At 64.6% G+C, this 12,444-nt stretch overlaps 3 protein-coding genes across 3 annotated transcripts in view; 1 reads left to right on the top strand and 2 right to left on the bottom strand.

The window, feature by feature from the left end:
- Window positions 1-678, top strand: part of EMIHUDRAFT_458405 (hypothetical protein) — a gene marked incomplete at its 5' end in the record, with an annotated part of 2,446 nt that extends 1,768 nt beyond the window's left edge. The window contains 2 exons of the mRNA XM_005773699.1: window positions 253-321; window positions 465-678. Of these exons, the coding sequence (XP_005773756.1) occupies window positions 253-321; window positions 465-547 (152 nt within the window). The remainder of the gene's footprint in view (window positions 1-252; window positions 322-464) is intronic.
- Window positions 679-3,353: 2,675 nt separating this feature from the next.
- On the bottom strand, window positions 3,354-5,592 carry EMIHUDRAFT_458404 (hypothetical protein; the record flags this gene model as incomplete). The annotated part of the gene is made up of 8 exons (XM_005773698.1): window positions 3,354-3,525; window positions 3,671-3,711; window positions 3,802-3,851; window positions 3,933-4,018; window positions 4,095-4,160; window positions 4,367-4,459; window positions 4,531-4,584; window positions 5,563-5,592. Coding segments are annotated over 8 exons (590 nt in total), but the record flags the coding sequence as incomplete, so codon positions are not given.
- A 4,728-nt stretch (window positions 5,593-10,320) lies between these two features.
- EMIHUDRAFT_469832 (hypothetical protein) overlaps window positions 10,321-12,444 on the bottom strand; it is a gene marked incomplete at its 5' end in the record, with an annotated part of 4,139 nt that continues 2,015 nt past the window's right edge. Inside the window, 7 exons of the mRNA XM_005773697.1 lie at window positions 10,321-10,492; window positions 10,578-10,985; window positions 11,062-11,127; window positions 11,330-11,500; window positions 11,653-11,751; window positions 12,040-12,156; window positions 12,339-12,365. Coding sequence (XP_005773754.1) covers window positions 10,394-10,492; window positions 10,578-10,985; window positions 11,062-11,127; window positions 11,330-11,500; window positions 11,653-11,751; window positions 12,040-12,156; window positions 12,339-12,365 — 987 coding nt within the window. The 3' untranslated portion in view covers window positions 10,321-10,393. The remainder of the gene's footprint in view (window positions 10,493-10,577; window positions 10,986-11,061; window positions 11,128-11,329; window positions 11,501-11,652; window positions 11,752-12,039; window positions 12,157-12,338; window positions 12,366-12,444) is intronic.

The following is a 12,444-nucleotide window of genomic DNA, read 5'->3' as shown; positions in this document are numbered from 1 at the left end:
GCGCCCCCCCCCCCCTGTAAGCGATGTCCGCCTGCTCAGGACAGGATCCCGGCGGGAACACGATTAATTGAGGGATCCGTTCTTGCGCGGCGCGTGCGACTGTCTTTGTTTGAAGTAAAAATTCGACCTAGATGGGGGCCCTCGCCACCGCACGGCCCTCCCTGTCGCCCGCAACCCCCCCCCCCCCCCCAAAAACACACACACACACACACACACACACACACACACACCGCCCCCCTCCCCCCCCGACAGCTGCACTGCTCCGTCGGCCTCTTCTTCGACATGCGCGGCGTCTTCTACGAGGAGAAGTTCCAGCGGCTGGTGCGCGAGATATAGCCGAGACACAGTCGAGATATTATACGAGGACGATAAGTGCCAGCGGCTGGTGCGCGCCCCGCAAAGACGCGACACAAGCCACATTCCCCACCCCCCTCCGCAGCAATGCAGACGACACCCATTCTCAGGTGCGCGCCTTTGTCAAAAAGTACCTGCTGGCGACGGTCGGCGACGCCGAGGAGGTCGCCGCCCCTCGCTCCTCCTCCTCTGAGTCGTTGGGTGAGTCGTCGGGCGATGACGACGGGGAGGGGAAGAACGGCAACGGGGTGCGCCGGAACAAGGACGCCAGGAAATACTGAGCGCGAGGCTGCGTGTTTGCGTCAAAAAAAGATACCGTACGGCACTCTAGAGAGCAACCGCGAACGCGAGTGACGGTCTTCTCTGTTGTCACTGGCAGTGAGCGTCTGCAGACTGCACATGAGAGCAGGGGCGGAACGAGCCGTACGTGCTACGGCTTTACGTCAGTACGGGGTCGCGGGGTGTGGATGTAGGGGGCCCACAGCGCCCCAAAATCCGCCACCAGTGTGGGTCCTCGGATTTCGCGCAATCGCTTGACTCTGAAAAGCTCGCCTATCCCTGCGGTGAGCGCTGTGGTCGCCGCAGACTGGCTCCGACTTGACGGGGGCATGGAGACGTGATGCCTCCATGCCCCCGTCGAGTCAAAATCGACATGCGAGGCGATCTTTGGCCCGCCAGAGGGATAGGCGGCGTTTTGGGCGCCGCGGATACTTACACGGACGAGCAAGATTGTAAGACGGCTTGCGAAGGTTCCGCCACTTGCTATTACATCTATTGGCAGCCGACGGGCGGTACAAGTGGTAACTACTGCCATCTTTACGCGACGTGCGACACGACAAAACAGCCCAGTGAAACTGGGACCAACTATCGACTCTTCCGAAACTTCCCCCCACCATCGGAGCCACCACCCCCACTACCGCCGCCTCCGCAAGTGGCGTTCAACCCCGAGTGGACCGAATGGAACTTGGGTGATCCATACGGAAACGGTCTAGTCACATGCGGCGATGGGGAAATCTCCGCGGATACTTACACGGACGAGCAAGATTGTAAGACGGCTTGCGAAGGTTCCGCCACTTGCTATTACATCTATTGGCAGCCGACGGGCGGTACAAGTGGTAACTACTGCCATCTTTACGCGACGTGCGACACGACAAAACAGCCCAGTGAAACTGGGACCAACTATCGACTCTTCCGAAACTTCCCCCCACCATCGGAGCCACCACCCCCACTACCGCCGCCTCCGCCCTCACCACCCCCATCATCTCCACCGCCGTCGCCGCCGCCTTCGTCAAGTCCTTCCCCACCCCCATCAGCGCCGTCGCCTTCGTCCCCACCCCCATCAGCGCCGTCGCCTTCGTCCCCTCCGCCCCCTCCGCCTGTTGGGGCAGAGCAAGACCCGTGCGCGAGTATCAGATACCCCATCGCCTGCTGTAGCGCAACCGCGACTCTCCTCGCAGGTATCAGGTACGCGTGCCACAGAAACGCGGCGCTCGCACGTTCATGTTGCCCTCACAGGCACCTCCACTTTGCGCACGGCGGTGAGGCCGACTTCAGGGGGCGCAACGGCGTCTTCTACAACTTCTTTTCTGCGCCAGGCTTTGCCGTGAACGTCAAGACGGAGGCTGCCACCTTCCGCCTCCGCAAGCCCCAGCAAGATCTGGTCGTGGACGGCTCCTTCATCACGGAGGTGCACGTCGTCGCTGGAGGCGTCTCTTTGCCCGCGTGGGCTTGGGCCAACGCGTCCTTCTGGGCCGACCAGCTCGACGACTACAACACCGGTCCCCACCCAACTCCCTCTCCCCCTCCCGCCCATCCCCGTCCCACCCACCCCACCATGAGCATCGCCTTCACTTTGGCTAGGCGGGCGCGTGATCAACGGCACGTGCGCCAGCCGCCCGTTCAAATTCGGCACCTTCGGCCACAAGGCTTGCGACGACCTCGACATCACGATGAAGTCTGCGCGACACCCTTGGGTTTTGGGCGCCCCGTTAGTGGCGATTGAGTTCCAAGCAACTGCTCGCCCTGCACAGGTATTCCAGCGCCACCTTCAAGTACCGCGACACCTGGGCCGTCGTCGTGCGGGGAAACTACGTCTTTGACCGCAAGAGCGGGCCAACCCACCGCCTCGATCTGACGTTCAAGGAGATTGGCAGCGCGGCGGCGCGCTCCCTCCCGCACGGCATCATTGGGCAGTCATTCACGACCAACGCTCCGCGCCGCGGCAAGCAAGACGTCTACCCCGCTTCCGGCCGTTTCGCCACGAGCGCACAGGCTGAGGGCGCCATCGAGGGAGATGAATCCATGTACGAGGTGGCGTTTCCTCACGCCACCACGTTCGCCTTCTCGCGCTTCATGAGCGCCGCTCCCGCCGACGGCGACGTGCCAGCGAGCGAGCTCCTCCTCCCTAACCCTACCGAGGCCTCCTCGAGCGAGTGAGTGGGGACGCTTTGCTCTGCGTGCCAAGGGAGCCCACGCGAGGGAGCGAGGGGCTTAGCGACTACACGAGAACTGTGCACTCGCTTGCACGTTTGCCCCGTTTTCTTGCCAGGAAAGGTGTATTACTTATTTACTTTTAGGGCTCGCGATTTTTCTCTTTTTTAGATTCGTTGTTAATAATTAATAATAATTTTGTTTCTTGTTTTCATGCGCGGTACTGGGTTCCGGCTCCTACCGCTGGCTGGCCCCTCCCAGATAGGTAGGTAGGTTGGTGTCTCTTGAGTCTTGTCTGGCGCCCCAGCCGATCCAACCGACTCCCTCCGTGGCAACATCATCGGCGGCGGCATCGTCGGCGCCTTTGCCGCCTGGTGGCTGCGCAATGCTTCACCGGCGGTGCGTATCGACGTATACGAGACCGGGAGGACGCTCGACACCGGGAGGGTGACGGACGCGCCGAGGGCAAGGTGGGTGTCCCCGAGACGCCCATATGTGGGCGGGGACCCCTCCCCCCCCCCCCCCCCCGGCGGACCGACCACGCACGCATCTCTCGAGGTCTCGCGAGGTTGACGTTAGCGCAAAATTCTTTTAATATTCCTTGTCCGCCATCCCTCGCGCCGTCCCGGGGCTCCCCTCTAGCTACGGCTCCGACGGCGCGAGGAGGGGCGAGGCCATATCGCGCGACGCCGACCCGCTCGAGGCCGCTGCCGACGAAGTGCCTGGCTGCTCCGAGTGCGCCTGCAGACGAGCTGTCTGGACATGTCGTGGACGTGTCTCTAGGCAGGGCCGCGGCTGGCTTCGAGTGCGCTGGAGTGCCTCGGACCTCGCCCATCTCTCGCCCATCCCTCGGCCACCTCTCGGCCATCTCTCGGTTACATCTCGCCGCGAGCTCGCTCTTGAGCGTCTTGCCGCGCAGGACGCGCCTGCCGACACGTCTCCATGTCATGGGCGTGTCCTGGACACGTCCGTCGCTCGCCGTGCCGCGCAGGACGCGCCGCTTCCCATCCACCGACGCCTCGGTGAAGGAGGAGCGCAGGACGAGCCGCTCGACCGAGGGGAGGCGCCTAGGCGAGGAGCGGTGGCCAGCCACTAGCGAGCACTGGATGCCGAACGATGGACTGGTAGAGGCCGAGGGAGGGGGGCGCCTCAGCGGGCTGTTTGGCGGGATCGAGGAGTCGGAGGCGGCCACCGCCGCGGCCCCTGCGCGCTTCTTGTCGAGGCGAGGCCGCACCTGTCCACACACGCCAGCTGTGAAGAGGCGCCGTCCACACCTCCGCGCCTCCCTCGTGTCGAGGCGGGGCGAGCACGATGGTCAGCACGAACTTGTTGAGGACCTGCTTGGCGGCGCGAATGTCGGACTCGTCGTAGATCTCCTACTCTTGAAGCAGAGCGAGTCAGTCGCATTATTGTTATTATCGTTATGAATGTCGGACTCGTCGTAGATCTCCTACTCTTGAAGCAGAGCGAGCCGTCCGCCGCTCGTCCATCAAGGACGTCGCACTCGGAGGACCCTCTCCTCCGTCAGGATCTCATCTCGGGCAATCTCGGGTAATCTCGGGTAATCTCGGAGGCCCCTCTCCTCCGTCAGGATCTCCTCGATGATGTCCTCGAGCGTGATGACCCCGATGCAGCCCGACTTGCCGCCGGGGAACTCGCCCTGGCTCGCGAGCGCCTGAGGAGGGCGTGGAGAGATGGGGAGAGATGCTCGAGAGATGGGGAGCCTGCACCCTGGCTCGCGATCGCCTGCCTCGCCAGCTCCGGGTGGCGCGAGACAAAGGCCATGTGCGCGTGGCCCTCCTGTTCAGTCGGCTAGGGGAAGGGCACCGGTCGGCCAGGGAGGGGCTGGAAGGGGCTGAGGAGCTCGCGAGGTGCGCCCTCCTGGAAGGTGTTGAGGAGCGCGAAGAGAGAGTCCTCCGGCCCAACCTGCTCCGTGCGGGTGGAGGGTTGCGACCGGCCGATCCGTCACTCAACTAAACGCGCTCTAGCCCGCCCTGCTCCGTGCATTCCTCAATCAGCAAAGAGCGAGTTCCCTCCGGGGCTCAGGGAAGCGAACGTGATCTCGGGCGATCTCGGGCGATCTCGCGGCGATCTCGCGGCGAGCGGTGATGCACGGCGAGACGGGCGGCGGTGGGCGTGCCTTGCGAGCAGCAGCGGCCGCGCGCCGAGATCTTGCCGGGCGAAGCGGGAGGTGGTCGGGTACGGAAGGCACGTAAAGACGATCTGGAGCGAATCCGGCCCAGCTTAGGCCGCGCCGCCGCCGAGAAGACGGCGGGGCGGAATCGGCGCGTTGAGAGGCGCGGCGGCGATCAGACCGCGCCGACGAGCGGCCGGCCGCCGCGCCGCGCCGGGAGGATGCACGGAGGATACGCCGGGGCGTGGACGAGGCATGGGGGCGAGAGGGGCGAGAGAGAATGCAAGGCGCTGCCAGCAGCGCCCGAGGCGCCCGTCCGGCGGTGTGGGCAAATAAAGAAAAGCAGCCGCATTTCAATTTCCGCCCGAAAAAAAGTTTTCGGAAATCGAAAGGGAATGGCTTGGGAGCCCCAGAAATCGCTCCCTATTTGTTGGGGCTGGTGCGAGGCGAGGCGAGGCCTGTGTGGCGGCTTCTGGGAGGGGCTAGGAGAGGGGCGGGTTTGGCGGGAGAGGGGTCCGCGGGCGGCGCGAGCGGGCGTCCGGTGAGCGGTGTGGACGGGGCCGTGCGTGGTTTTGCGAGCTTCGGCGGCGGGGCGGCGCCGTGGCCGTCGGGAGGCGAGGAATGTAGCAGCTGCTGTCGCGCACTGCTGCAGGCCGCCTGGCAGGCGGTGTCATGGCGCCCCGTGAGGTGCGCGGGGGAAGCCAGCGGCGCCGGGCCTGCCGCGCGGGGGCGGGCGGGGGCGGGGACGGCGAGATGGGCCCGTGCGAGCTGCTTTAGCACCCGAAATAAAGTCGGTCGCCCAAAGTCGAGCAGAGGGCCTGAAGATTTCCAGCGCGCGCGGGGAGGGTCACGGTGGTCGGTGGTTTTATCGGACGAGGACGATCCTGGGGGCTGCGGACATCTCCTGCCGATTCTCCGCACGGCTGTTGGTCGCGGGTTGCGCGGGTCGCTCGTGGGGCGGCGTGGGGTCCGTCCTCGCGCGGGCTCTGAAGCGAGGCGATTTTCGCCCTCCCGCGTCGGCGTTTTGAGGGCCTTCCCGAGGGCTTCGGGCGGTGCGTGTTTGATGGAGCGGCAGCGCGGGGCGGCCTCCACCGTTTCGGCAGAAACCGCGTTTTCCGCGCGCGCCGGCGTCGCCCCGGGAAAGTCGTGTCGCTGCGCTCCACGACTTTCTCCCGGGCTCCGCCACTGTGTGGAACGGGCTAGCTCAAGGTTGCGTTAGATTGTCAATGGAGAATGGCCGCGTTCTCGCCCCTTTCCTGTCCGCGTGGGTCTCAGAGGACGAATGAGCACCGGACCTTCGAGGACATCAAAGTCGGCCGCGCCCCACGGCTATCCCGCCGGCTCTCGAGTGTCGCAGCGCGACGCGCTTCACCCCTCGACTCCGCGCTGCGAGTCGATTGGGAGACGACGCTCGGCCACTGCCAACTCCACCCTGACGTGACGCACATGCGCCGAGTGTCCCCCCCGAGGGTGTCCTTGTATAGTATAGTTGGTTGCGAGTTAAAAAAAGCCCGTTCCGCACACGCAGCCAGCACCAGTACACATGCCGTTCTGGTGCCCCTCGGCTGGCCAGAGGACGACTCACAATGCAAAATCGGAAAGACATCACGAGGGGCCGTATAAACGGTGCCGCAGCGGCCCGGGACACTAACAGTGAGTTGCTGCCACTCGCCCGGCCTCCTCCCCCTCGGGGTCGCCCGGAAAGTGGGCTTGCGCACCGGCGCCCCCCCCCAGCACGCCGACCCGAGGTGTACCCTCCGGCCACCTGGGAGGGGAGCGCTCTCCCTTTTTGGCCCATTGGCTTCACCATGATGGATACGGAGGTGGCCAGCCCTTGGTTGTGCACCTGCGGCGCGAAGAGGAGGTGATCTCGGCGGACGACGGCCATGCCGAGAGCGGGTCCAGCGCGGAAGAGGGTGCGCAGCGCGTCGCGGCCGCGCGCTTGGGAGCCGGGGGGATGGCCGGAGGGGGTGGGACGCCTGCATGTGCTCGAAGCTCCCAACCGCATACGCAAGCCGAGCCGCGAACGGCGGGGAGGGAGTTTTGGAGGGTCAGCCAAGGACGCGCATGGCGAGTGACAAACGAACGCAACCTGCCCCGTCGCTGGTTTCTCATCGTGGCCGGGGCGTGTGGTTGCGGCGGTGGCAATGAATCTCTCTCCCTCTCTCTCTCTTCCTGCGCGCGCAGCGCGCGATTTTTTCGCGAGGTTGACCGTTTTATCGACTTTTGAGCCCTTCTTCGAGCCGTGGCGGGGGAGCGTGTAACCCTAACTTAACCCTAGCTCTCGACGTGATCCTAACCCTAACGTCATGAGACGGTGTGCCACCTCTAACCCTAACCGCAACACTACCCTGGCTCACCCTAACGACACCCGGCAATCTTTATGCTTGGGGCGCTCGAGAGCGCCGCGTGGGCGAGGAGAGCCGGCCCAGCTCGCCGGAGGCGGTCTCGTGGCGAAGACGGCGGCGGTGAGATGGAGGGTTGCGGCGGGATCGAAGGCATTTTTTCCGTCGGCACGGCGGTCGGCCACCGCCGATGCGAGGCTGCGCCTCGCCTTTGCTGCTCGGCGCAGCGGGTGGTGACGCTGTGACCGAGAGAGCCGACGCAACATCGAGAGTCGCGACCGCGCGGTGTCGAGGTGACGTGACAGCGAAAAGAGCACGAGAGAGGCGGCCGGCGCTCCGAGTCGATGAGCGAAGACCCTAGCAGCGACAGCACGAAGCGTGAGCGAGAGCGAGCGGGTGCGGGTCAGGTGGCGCTGGTGTCGAGTCCTGCAGAGCGAGGCAGTGAGTGCGATGGCGGCCGCAGAGCAGTTTCGGAACCGGCGGTGGCGAGGGCGGCGGCAAGTGCAGGAGAGCGAGTCCGTCGCATGCACACGGAAATGCCATGGCTACGCAGTGGGTGGTGTGGACGGAGCGGAGGCGTTGCGTGGGTGCACGCTGCGACGCGCCTGCGCGAGCGTGAGCAAATGGCGAGCGAGCGATGCCGTCCGCGACCGAAAAAGAATTTTGCGGGCCAGCCGGTAAAGAATTTTCGACAAAGGGCGGTCGCACGAAACGATTCACGCGACAGGCGAGGCAGGAAAAGAATTGGAACCCGGAAAACGAAGAATCGACGCGCCGAGATGGATGCGCTGAGAAGAAGAAAAACATTTGTCAGACGCCATTCAAAGGCCGTGTGTCGCGTGTGCTGCGCTACACGCTCGGCGCTGCTAGCCCGGCGAGGAGCGCCTTTGGGGCGGCGAGAAGGCGCCGGACGGCATTCACGACTCGAGGTGTGAAGAGACGCCGTTCGCACTTTGTGCCACGAATAGGGCTCAGATCGCCGACTCACGAGACGGCCATCGCGGTGCGTGTGCAGCACGTGCTCCTACGCACGCGCCGCGCTCTCCACACGGCGCGCAGCGCCGCTAGAGCGGCTTGACGGCGAAAAAATGACTTAGCGGCTTTGAGGTGTGAAAAGACGGTTCTCACACTTTTCGGCTCGGATAAGGTGTGAAAAGACGGTTCTCACATTTTTCGACTCGGATAGGGCTCGAGGCGCCGACTCATCAGACGCCGTGCGAGTGGCGTGTTGCGCGTGTGCTGCGCTGCACGATCGGCGCTGTAGCAAGGCGCGGAGCGCCCTTGGGCCGGTGAGAAGGCGCCGGACGGTGTTCACGGCTCGAAGTGTGAAGAGGCGCCGTTCACACTCTTTGCTATGAATAGGGCTCGGCTCGCCGACTCGTGAGACGGCCTTCGCGGTGCGTGTGCAGCACGTGCTCCTACGCACGCGCCGCGCTCTCCACGTGGCGCGCAGCGCCGCTAGAGCGGTTTGACGGCGAAAAAATGACTTAGCGGTTTCGAGGTGTGAAATGACGGTTCTCACACTTTTCGACTCGGATAGGGCTTGAGGCGCCGTTTTAGCAGACGCCGTGCAAGTGGCGTGTCGCACGTGTGCTGCGCTGCACGCTCGGCGCCGTTTGTACGGCGCGCAGCGCCCTTGGGGCGGTGAGAAGGCGCCGGACGGTGTTCACGGCTCGAGGTGTGAAGAGGCGCCGTTCACACTCTTTGCTATGACCAGGGCTCGGCTCGCCGACTCGTGAGACGGCCTTCACCGTGCGTGTGCAGCGCGTGCTCCTCTGCACGCGCCACGCTCTCTTTGCGGCGCGCAGCGCCGCCAGAGCGGTTTGACGGCGAAAAAATGACTTAGCGGTTTCGAGGTGTGAAATGACGGTTCTCACACTTTTCGACTCGGATAGGGCTTGAGGCGCCGTTTTAGCAGACGCCGTAGGTGTGAAATGACGGTTCTCACACTTTTCGACTCGGATAGGGCTTGAGGCGCCGTTTTATCAGACGCCGTGCAAGTGGCGTGTCGCACGTGTGCTGCGCTGCACGCTCGGCGCCGTTTGTACGGCGCGCAGCGCCCTTGGGGCGGTGAGAAGGCGCCGGACGGTGTTCACGGCTCGAGGTGTGAAGAGGCGCCGTTCACACTCTTTGCTATGACCAGGGCTCGGCTCGCCGACTCGTGAGACGGCCTTTACCGTGCGTGTGCAGTGTGTGCTCCTACGCACGCGCCGCGCTCTCTTTGCGGCGCGCAGCGCCGCCAGAGCGGTTTGACGGCGAAAAAATGACTTAGCGGTTTCGAGGTGTGAAATGACGGTTCTCACACTTTTCGACTCGGATAGGGCTTGAGGCGCCGTTTTAGCAGACGCCGTGCAAGGGGCGTGTCGAACGTGTGCTGCGCTGCACGCTCGGCGCCGTTTGCACGGCGCGCAGCGCCCTTGGGGCGGTGAGAAGGCGGTTGCCGGCGTTCACGGTGTTAAGGTGTGAAGAGGCGCCGTTCACACTCTTTGCTATGACCAGGGCTCGGCTCGCCGACTCGTGAGACGGCCTTTACCGTGCGTGTGCAGTGTGTGCTCCTCTGCACGCGCCGCGCTCTCTTTGCGGCGCGCAGCGCCGCTAGAGCGGCTTGACGGCGAAAAAATGACTTAGCGGTTTCGAGGTGTGAAATGACGGTTCTCACACTAATAATAATTTTGTTTCTTGTTTTCATGCGCGGTACTGGGTTCCGGCTCCTACCGGATAGGGGTCTGCTGCCGCTGGCTGGCCCCTCCCAGATAGGTAGGTAGGTTGGTGTCTCTTGAGTCTTGTCTGGCGCCCCAGCCGATCCAACCGACTCCCTCCGTGGCAATCATCGGCGGCGGCATCGTCGGCGCCTTTGCCGCCTGGTGGCTGCGCAATGCTTCACCGGCGGTGCGTATCGACGTTTACGAGACCGGGAGGACGCTCGACACCGGGAGGGTGACGGACGCGCCGAGGGCAAGGTGGGTGTCCCCGAGACGCCCATATGTGGGCGGGGACCCCTCCCCCCCCCCCCCCCGGCGGACCGACCACGCACGCATCTCTCGAGGTCTCGCGAGGTTGACGTTAGCGCAAAATTCTTTTAATATTCCTTGTCCGCCATCCCTCGCGCCGTCCCGGGGCTCCCCTCTAGCTACGGCTCCGACGGCGCGAGGAGGGGCGAGGCCATATCGCGCGACGCCGACCCGCTCGAGGCCGCTGCCGACGAAGTGCCTGGCTGCTCCGAGTGCGCCTGCAGACGAGCTGTCTGGACATGTCGTGGACGTGTCTCTAGGCAGGGCCGCGGCTGGCTTCGAGTGCGCTGGAGTGCCTCGGACCTCGCCCATCTCTCGCCCATCCCTCGGCCACCTCTCGGCCATCTCTCGGTTACATCTCGCCGCGAGCTCGCTCTTGAGCGTCTTGCCGCGCAGGACGCGCCTGCCGACACGTCTCCATGTCATGGGCGTGTCCTGGACACGTCCGTCGCTCGCCGTGCCGCGCAGGACGCGCCGCTTCCCATCCACCGACGCCTCGGTGAAGGAGGAGCGCAGGACGAGCCGCTCGACCGAGGGGAGGCGCCTAGGCGAGGAGCGGTGGCCAGCCACTAGCGAGCACTGGATGCCGAACGATGGACTGGTAGAGGCCGAGGGAGGGGGGCGCCTCAGCGGGCTGTTTGGCGGGATCGAGGAGTCGGAGGCGGCCACCGCCGCGGCCCCTGCGCGCTTCTTTTCGAGGCGAGGCCGCACCTGTCCACACACGCCAGCTGTGAAGAGGCGCCGTTCACACCTCCCGGCCTCCCTCGTGTCGAGGCGGGGCGAGCACGATGGTCAGCACGAACTTGTTGAGGACCTGCTTGGCGGCGCGAATGTCGGACTCGTCGTAGATCTCCTACTCTTGAAGCAGAGCGAGTCAGTCGCATTATTGTTATTATCGTTATGAATGTCGGACTCGTCGTAGATCTCCTACTCTTGAAGCAGAGCGAGCCAGTCGCATTATTGTTATTATCGTTATTAATGTCGGACTCGTCGTAGATCTCCTACTCTTGAAGCAGAGCGAGCCGTCCGCCGCTCGTCCATCAAGGACGTCGCACTCGGAGGACCCTCTCCTCCGTCAGGATCTCATCTCGGGCAATCTCGGGTAATCTCGGGTAATCTCGGAGGCCCCTCTCCTCCGTCAGGATCTCCTCGATGATGTCCTCGAGCGTGATGACCCCGATGCAGCCCGACTTGCCGCCGGGGAACTCGCCCTGGCTCGCGAGCGCCTGAGGAGGGCGTGGAGAGATGGGGAGAGATGCTCGAGAGATGGGGAGCCTGCACCCTGGCTCGCGATCGCCTGCCTCGCCAGCTCCGGGTGGCGCGAGACAAAGGCCATGTGCGCGTGGCCCTCCTGTTCAGTCGGCTAGGGGAAGGGCACCGGTCGGCCAGGGAGGGGCTGGAAGGGGCTGAGGAGCTCGCGAGGTGCGCCCTCCTGGAAGGTGTTGAGGAGCGCGAAGAGAGAGTCCTCCGGCCCAACCTGCTCCGTGCGGGTGGAGGGTTGCGACCGGCCGATCCGTCACTCAACTAAACGCGCTCTAGCCCGCCCTGCTCCGTGCATTCCTCAATCAGCAAAGAGCGAGTTCCCTCCGGGGCTCAGGGAAGCGAACGTGATCTCGGGCGATCTCGGGCGATCTCGGGCGATCTCGGGCGATCTCGGGCGATCTCGGGCGATCTCGCGGCGATCTCGCAGCGATCTCGCGGCGATCTCGCGGCGATCTCGCGGCGATCTCGCCCACTGCGGATCGTGGAAGCGCAGGCTCGCGACGGGCGTGGCGTCGGCCGGCGTGAGCATGATCTGGTCCTTGACGTGTATGAAGCGCGTGATCGAGGACTTGGCGGGCCCCCAGTAGACAGGCACGCGCGAGTGGCCGAGCGCGATGACCTGCTCGCAGATATGGGGAGATGTGGGGAGATGTGGGGAGATGTGGGGAGATGTGGGGAGATGTGGGGAGATGTGGGGAGGTATGGGGAGATGTGGGGAGATGTGGGGAGATGTGGGGAGATGTGGGGAGGTATGGGGAGATGTGGGGAGATATGGGGAGGTATGGCCGAGCGGGGGATGACCTGCTTCATCGTCGCGAGGTCCATAGCCTACCCCCAACCCGCGGACCCGTCAAAAGGGGCCCCCGGGTCCGGGGGTCCTTTTCCCACGGGAAGTGGGGGGGGGGGG

Source organism: Emiliania huxleyi, assembly GCF_000372725.1.
Source record: "Emiliania huxleyi CCMP1516 unplaced genomic scaffold EMIHUscaffold_330, whole genome shotgun sequence".
In the NCBI taxonomy this organism is placed as follows: domain Eukaryota; phylum Haptophyta; order Isochrysidales; family Noelaerhabdaceae; genus Emiliania; species Emiliania huxleyi.
The sequence above is the reverse complement of the archived record's forward strand: the minus strand, read 5'-3'. Positions and strand labels throughout refer to the sequence as shown.